Below are 7,858 nucleotides of genomic sequence, written 5' to 3' on the forward strand. Positions count from 1 at the left end.
TTTTTTGTTTCTTACGTTATGCGGGCCACTCACTGTTGTGGCCTCTCCCATTTGCGGAGCACAGGCTCCGGACGCGCAGGCCCAGCGGCCATGGCTCACGGGCCCAGCCGCTCCGCGGCATGTGGGATCCTCCCGAAACGGGGCACGAACCCGCGTCTCCTGCAACGGCAGGCGGACAAATGAGAGCCTTTTTTAAAAAAGACTGCTCCTTGTGACATTAGACTCTAGTAAATGGTAAAGCAATACAAAGAAGTTAAAAATGTGAAGAAGCAACAATAATAGTATTGTTAATGAGCCTAGTATTAAACATAATCCCTGTAGAGAAGGTTTATTACATAAGTGAATCTCATATTTAACAGTAAAAAGCCCCAGTGATGTTTATATCTTTTAGAGGCAAAGACCTTTTAAACATAGCTCTTAGGGTTTACTTTCTGAAATTGGCTTTTGAGTTATTTGACTTAGCACTTTATGATGTCCTAATTTTGATGCTTTTCACAAGGAAATATCACTTTGGTAATATGTTTGATGTTCTTGTTGCCTTTGTAATTTTTATTCCCCACACAGTAAGTTTCATCCTCATATGAAATATGAACTATGCTAAGTGTATGGATTAGGCATGATTTGTCAAAAATTACAAGTATGCGTCATGCATTGTTTTTTTACTGGCATAATGAAATTTAATCATCAGTATATATCTGTCTAAAATGTATTCAGCAACATATAGGTTGTTTCTCTTATTTATATTGGTTTGAGAAAATATTATCCAGATAAACAGATCAATTGGATTTCAAAAATAATCACCACTTTGATGTAAATTATTAGTGGTCTCAAGGAAAAAAAAATAAGTGCTAACTTAATAAAAGAAGGAAAGAAATTTTGAGTTTTACATTTTTCTGTTTTTGAACGAAATGCAAAATAGCTATAAAACCTCTTTTTAAAAAAGACTAAAAATGAAATTGAGTTATTTGTAGTGAGGTGGATGGACCTAGAGTCTGTCATACAGAGTGAAGTAAGTCAGAAAAGCAAATACTGTATGCTAGCACATATACATGGAGTCTAAAAAAAAATGGTTCGGCAGGATAGGAATAAAGACGCAGATGTAGAGAATGGACTTGAGGACATGGGGAGGGGAAAAGGGTAAGCTGGACGAAGTGAGAGAGTAGCATTGACATATATACACTACCAAATGTAAAATAGATAGCTAGTGGGAAGCAGCCACATAGCACGGGGAGATCAGCTCGGTGCTTTGTGACCACCTACAGGGTGGGATAGGGAGGCGCAAGAGGGAGGGGATATGGGGATATATGTATGCATATAGCTGATTCACTGTTATACACAACAGAAACGTAACACGCCATTGTAAAGCAATTATACTCCAATAAAGATGTTAAAAAAAAAAAAAAGACTAGGGCTTCCCTGGTGGCGCAGTGGTTGAGAGTCCGCCTGCCAATGCAGGGGACGCGGGTTCATTCCCCGGTCTGGGCAGATCCCACATGCCGCGGAGCGGCTGGGCCTGTGAGCCATGGCCGCTGAGCCTGCGTGTCCGGAGCCTGTGTTCTGCAACGGGAGAGGCCACAGCAGGGAGAGGCCCGCATAGCGCAAAAAAAAAAAAAAAAAAAAGACTAAAAAATTGTTTGTAAATTAGACATCAGAGTGTTTTGCATTCATTGTATGATTCTGTTTGTTGTTACATGTTATTTCTTATTCACCTCCACTATTCATGTTTCAGTATATTCTTTTGGGGTTATACTACATCTTAATTTCTTTTCCCCTTTTGATTTTCATTTCTGTGTGTGTTTCATTGCCGTTTTCCATTTTGCAGATTATCCCACATCATTTCATTCTGCTAAAACTGTCTCCCCATCACCCGCCTTTCTTGATGAAGAAGAATTCAGTGACTTTATGCAGGGGCCTGTTGAAGCTCCCACATGTGGGCCTTCTTCCACTTCCCAGCCTTTTCAGTCTTTCCACCCCACCACCCCACTTGGCCAGTTGCATGCTCAGAAGGCTGGAGCACAGTATATCCCTCCAGGTCAGAGTCCAGTGTCTGTTGCCTTACATGGTGTCCCTGGGCAAATTCCTTATTTCTCTACTGCTTCAGCCTCATACAATGTGCAGAAAGCAGGTAACTACTAGACTATTAATGAAAGTATTTTTTAAATAATCTAGGATAATTTATTTCACTTATATAAGTAGAATAATACAGTGATGTTGGCACAGAAACATGTGCCTGAATGTATGAGTACTGTTGAAATTCACCAAAGTTAAGAATATAGATTTTTTAATTCTGGGGGCTTCACGTTCTGGGAAAGTGATTAGAAACATCTGCTCCTAAATTAGGACCTATTTAAACCACCTTAGAACTTTAAGAACACATTGATTTCTTCAGGAGATGCCTCTTGTTTGGGGAAATCACCACCATCATTTTCTTAAGAGTAATGAGCCAGGGAAAGCTGCTTTAGAAAGTGCTCTCAGTGATAAAGCACGTTGGGGTCAGAAGCCCAGGTTCTCCATTTACTACCAGTTTGTCCCTGGACAAATCTTTAAACATTTCTGTACCTCAGTTTCATCACTTGTGGGGGCGGGAGGCAGTTACTGTGTCTTGAGGCACAGAATAGTGCTGAGAGGAATCTTAGCAGACATGTACTCATCTACACGTTCTTGGTTGACAGATGAAGAAATAGGCGATAGTTAGTAGAAGTGTCTGTATCTTGTATAGGTCACCAAATTTCTAAGGTAGTACACCTTCCACTATACCATTCTACCTACTGTCTCACAGAATTCCTGAGAATCAAAGTAGATAATGTTTAAGTTCTCTAAAATCGCTGAAGTGTCTCAAGCCCTAGACAAATGTGTGGACTTGAATTATTTCAAAATTTATATTATATGTGGCAGGGCCTTCCCTTTAGAATTTGGGGGGTGGAGATGGATGGTTGAAAAATTAGAAGCTTGCAGTTATATACAAATAATCCTTCATGCTGTTTGTTTAGGCCCTTCCTTGGAGGAGAAGCTCCTAGTATCTTGTGATATAAGTACATCGGGGCAGGAACAAATTAAATTAAATACTTCTGAAGTTGGGCACAAAGCCCTAGGCCCAGGTTCCAGTAAGAACCATTCCAGTTTAACGGCCAATAACGGGGGTGCTGTAGATGGACGTGTAAGTGGTACCACTACCGCAGAGGCAGAAAAGACTTCAGACCAAAACCTGTCCATTGAGGAGAGTGGTGAGCTCATGAAATATTCAGCGAAAAGTTCATTTAACCAAATGTTGCTCAAATGCTAACACCTTAGGCATTAATCTTAAAATGAATGCTGCTTGATTTTGCTAATCAAAATTTTGCTTAAAATATATTTAATGCATTCCTCTCTCTAATTAACCCCTACAATTTTGCTCTGAATTCTTTAAACACGCTGTTATTCCTTTTAAAAAAATTTTGATAACCAGTTTTTTTAATCGGAATCATTTCTGATTTAAAATTTCTTCTCCTTTTATTTTATAAAAAACTTTTTCCCCCTCTTAAACTTTCTGTTCTTCTATAAGGTTGAAAAGTTAAAATTTAACTGGAAAAGTCACCAATGAGAATATAGTTTTGCTTCTCTGAAATTAATCGTACACACTGCTGCCTAAATTAGATCCACATTTTTGTAAACTCAACTTGCAGAGATGAATTACAATGTGGGCAGCCCAGGAGGCAAACTTTTGGAGGCTATTTTACAGGACAAAGTGAAAAACAAAAATTTTAAACAAAAATACTATACATCTAAGGCAGCAGTGTCATATTCAGGATTTTAAAAAATCAGACTTTGCAAAGAAGTGTTATTAAAAGTTGCAAGTGAAGCTTGGGCATTTTTCCTTTTGTTTTGCATATGTAATCTTTAAACCATCATCTCTCATGTTTTTGTCTTTAATTTGTAATATATGTGACTGGCACAAGCCTCATGTGATCCAGAATATTGATTTTGTACATCTTAGGGGTATTTTTTTGTTTATTTTTAGTTTACACCTTAGGACATAGGTGTACAAGAGTTGCTTAGAAACCAAATTTTAGTTGTGTTGGTGACTTTTTTTATTTTAGTGTTTCCAGTGCTCTTCTTATAAAAAAAACATGACAGTGTGATTTCCCCATCTGCTACATGGACCAGTATATACATTAGATAATGTTCTTTAACTTCTTAGGTGTGGGAGTATTTCCCTCACAGGATCCTGTTCAGCCCAGAATGCCTCCTTGGATATACAATGAAAGTTTGGTTCCAGGTAAAAAGAGCTTTTTTGTCCAAGATTCCTATCTGGATACGTTACTTTAAATGTTGTAAATGTAGTTATAAATATTTACTATTGTGGTTACAGAATATGCAGAAGGAATTGTATCTTTTTCTTATTTTTTCTAAAAGAGTACAGAAAATTAAATACATCTAGTGTTGAAGACTGCCTCATAGGGACTTCTCTCGTGGTCCAGTGGTTAAGACTCCGTGCTTGCAATGTAGGGCGCCAGGGTTCGATCCCTGGTCAGGGAACTACATCTCACAAGCTGCAGCTAAAAAAAAAAAAGATCCCACGTGCAGCAACTAAGATACGGCACAGCCAAATAAATAAATAAATAAATAAATATTAAAAAAAAAAGACTGTCTCATGTATGAAATAACTATATAAATGAAGCAGTGTTTTGCTTTAATGTTTTATTGACCATCATATACTTTTATATCTAAAAGCTTTTCTTAGATTTATTATGATTTAAAAGATACTATCAAATATTTATTTCACAGATTATTAATAACATCAAGAATAGTACTAATACATATAGTAAAATTTTCTGAACTCTTGGTGATTCGTTTATATATTTAAAAAATATTCTTTGACTTTGTCAATATAAAACTATATGAAGTAAAAGACCAAGTGGCATCTTTTCCTACATTGGAAGATGTTGTTTACTTTTTTCTTTATGTATGTTATTAACTGCTGAGCTAAAAAATCACTGAGGTACACATTTTGTGATGTAGTATTCAGTTGGTACAAGGGAATAGTGTGTTTAAGCCATAGTTGATGTGCATAGAATAATGATTATTACAATGACATTACGTTAATCACTCTTAGTATATTGCAACTTGTTCAGTTTGCTTTGCAAACCCCTTAAAAACTAAAGGTAACTTTGATCTTTAGCTCTCTTTGTTGGTCACAGACTTGATCTAGGTTGGTTCTGCACTTAATTTAAATAAAACTCATGCAAGATCCCTGTAGCTCAACTTTTTTGGGGAAGAAATTAGTAATGTCTGCTTTTCCTCAGAATCACATAATCACAAATTGAAAGGCTCATTTCCCAAAACCACAGGGGACTTCAGTTGTACATAAAGATAATTGATTTCCTCCCAACTGCCCGTTAGACAGGTTGCATCTTTTCTTCTTTCTCTCTGTCTACAAGCCAAACAAACAAAATCTAGATCTTGGTATATTTTGGGATTCTGTCCCTTTTCTGCCAGCTTGTATTTCTTTCTCCCTTCTCCCTCCAAACATACACGTACACATAATTTCCTAGCCAAAATATGTGTTCTTATGGTCAGCCTACTAACCTGTAATCCATATCTAAATGCAAGATGTAAAATTTTTGCTTTAAGGGTTTTTCTCTGTCTGCCTTAGCCCTACTTTCATCCCCCAAACTCCTCTAACTAGGCTTGCTAGATTTAGCAAATAAGCATACAGAACATCCAGTTAAATTTGAATTTCAGAGAAACAGCAAATAGTTGTTTAGTATAAGTATACCCCATGCAATAATTGGCGTCCTATATTTTATGTGGCAACCCTATCCCTAACAGCCTTTCCCACTTTGTCCTTTGGAAAGGCCATTTTATAGTGAAAAACTCCCCAGCAGTCCCTTCCTTTTTTCAAACACTTTCCACCGTCTAACTGAAACCCTGTCTTTCTAAAGGCTGTGTTCCCAAAGCACCTTACCCAATGATGTTTCCTCTAATAGCCTCTAATTCACTGGGACAAGAGAAAGGTGATATTGGTATAATTCTTGCTTCCCACTGCTATTTTCAAATTAGTCCCACCAGCATTACTCTACAACTTCTTTTTTAAAGTCCAAAACATCTGCTTATACCACCTCCATCTTATTGTTGTTCCTATTTACTAATGAATTATACGACTTTCTCTTACCCTTAACCCCAAATCTTTGTCTGTAGGGCCAAACTCCAACCTCTCTTCTAAGCTCCAGACCCTAATTGTCTGCTGGATATTTCCACTTGAATATCTTTACAGCAGCTTAAACCCTTGATGTGGCTTCAGTTCTCTTAAAGCAGTTTGACTTAAGTTTATTCTTGTATAAGCAGCAATGACAACAAAAAAGATGAATCACTTGTAATATGTTTACATTTGTAATCTGGTCTTTCCTTTAACAGATGCATATAAGAAAATTTTAGAAACCACAATGACTCCGACTGGAATAGATACTGCTAAACTTTATCCCATCCTGATGTCATCCGGACTTCCCAGGGAAACTCTTGGACAGATATGGGCCTTAGCTAATCGAACCACACCTGGCAAACTTACTAAAGAAGAACTTTATACTGTTCTCGCCATGATAGCAGTAACACAGGTAGACGTTGTTTCTAAGGTTAGGTCAAATTACTTTCCAATATAAACTGAGAGAATATGAATCCTTTTTTTCTACAACCTTGCAGAACTCCTTGGACATTAAAATTTAGATTATTTTCAGGATACAGTTCTTCAAAAATGTACATTTTATATGATGTGCATACTAGCAAAATATTCCTTTGTTTAAAGACTTTAATATATTAACATTCTCTGACCTAACTGTAACCCTTCTGAACTTGAAAGTTAGTTAGTAATAGATGAAATTACTCTCTGTCCTTTGAAGTCCTTGTCTAAAATTCCTTAGATATAGATAAAGTATACTCGGTCTGGCAGCAGTTTTTCTCATATTACAAAATCATTGTAAATGATTTGATAGTAGTGAATTAACCAAACTTGTCAGAGTGAAAATGTCAGAATTGGTATGTGTTGGCCATTTCTTTGCTAAATATTAGATTCACATTAACCTCATAACTTACTTTTCTTGTGTCAAATTCCTGAGTTTGGGGAGAGTCAGAGTGGAAACATACCAGGGCTACAGATTTTACAGTTAGGTCTCTCTTTGCCAGATTTGGGTTGTATGTGGTTTGCAATTTCCTAAAATGTTTCCATTTTCCTCCTGTTCTATGTAGAGGGGTGTTCCTGCCATGAGTCCTGATGCTTTAAATCAGTTTCCAGCGGCTCCTGTTCCAACTTTAAGTGGCTTTCCTATGACTTTGCCTACTGCTGTGAGTCAGCCAACTGGGATGCCTTCAGGCCCGGCAGGCTCCATGCCCCTCACCCTTGGACAGCCAGTCATGGGCATTAATCTTGTTGGACCAGTCGGGGGAGCTGCAGCCCAGACTTCCAGTGGCTTCATGTCAACTTACCCTGCAAATCAGGTAAATGGAGAGGCTGTGCATATTCTAAGTTATCCCTGGAAAATGAATCCAGGCAACTTTTTTTTTCCATGAATGCAGAAAAGGTGCTGGATTATGATGGACACTGGAGGTGAAAATTAAGCAGTATTAAAACAATACAACATTTAATTTTTCATTATTTAAAAAAAAAATTTCTTAAGCATTAAGATACTTGAATTTTGGCTAAAAGTTTATAGTTCTTTATCATATATGTCTTAAACATCAAGCTTAATAAAGCTAATTAAATCCTTAGGCTATGTCTTTTGAGGAAGCTGCTAAACCTGAAATTAAGATGCTTCAGTTTACTTTTCACTTCTCAGATTAGCAAAAAAAGTTTTAAACATATATTCAGTGTCAGTAAAAATGTAGGGAA

At 37.1% G+C, this 7,858-nt stretch overlaps 1 protein-coding gene across 1 annotated transcript in view; it reads left to right on the forward strand.

The window, feature by feature from the left end:
* SYNRG (synergin gamma) overlaps window positions 1-7,858 on the forward strand; it is a 92,699-nt gene that overhangs the window by 32,079 nt on the left and 52,762 nt on the right. The window contains 5 exon segments of the mRNA XM_007464882.1: window positions 1,823-2,032; window positions 2,991-3,224; window positions 4,178-4,255; window positions 6,394-6,590; window positions 7,219-7,467. Coding sequence (XP_007464944.1) covers window positions 1,823-2,032; window positions 2,991-3,224; window positions 4,178-4,255; window positions 6,394-6,590; window positions 7,219-7,467 — 968 coding nt within the window.

Source organism: Lipotes vexillifer, unplaced genomic scaffold (assembly GCF_000442215.2).
Source record: "Lipotes vexillifer unplaced genomic scaffold, Lipotes_vexillifer_v1.1 scaffold788, whole genome shotgun sequence".
Taxonomy (NCBI): Eukaryota; Metazoa; Chordata; class Mammalia; order Artiodactyla; family Lipotidae; genus Lipotes; species Lipotes vexillifer.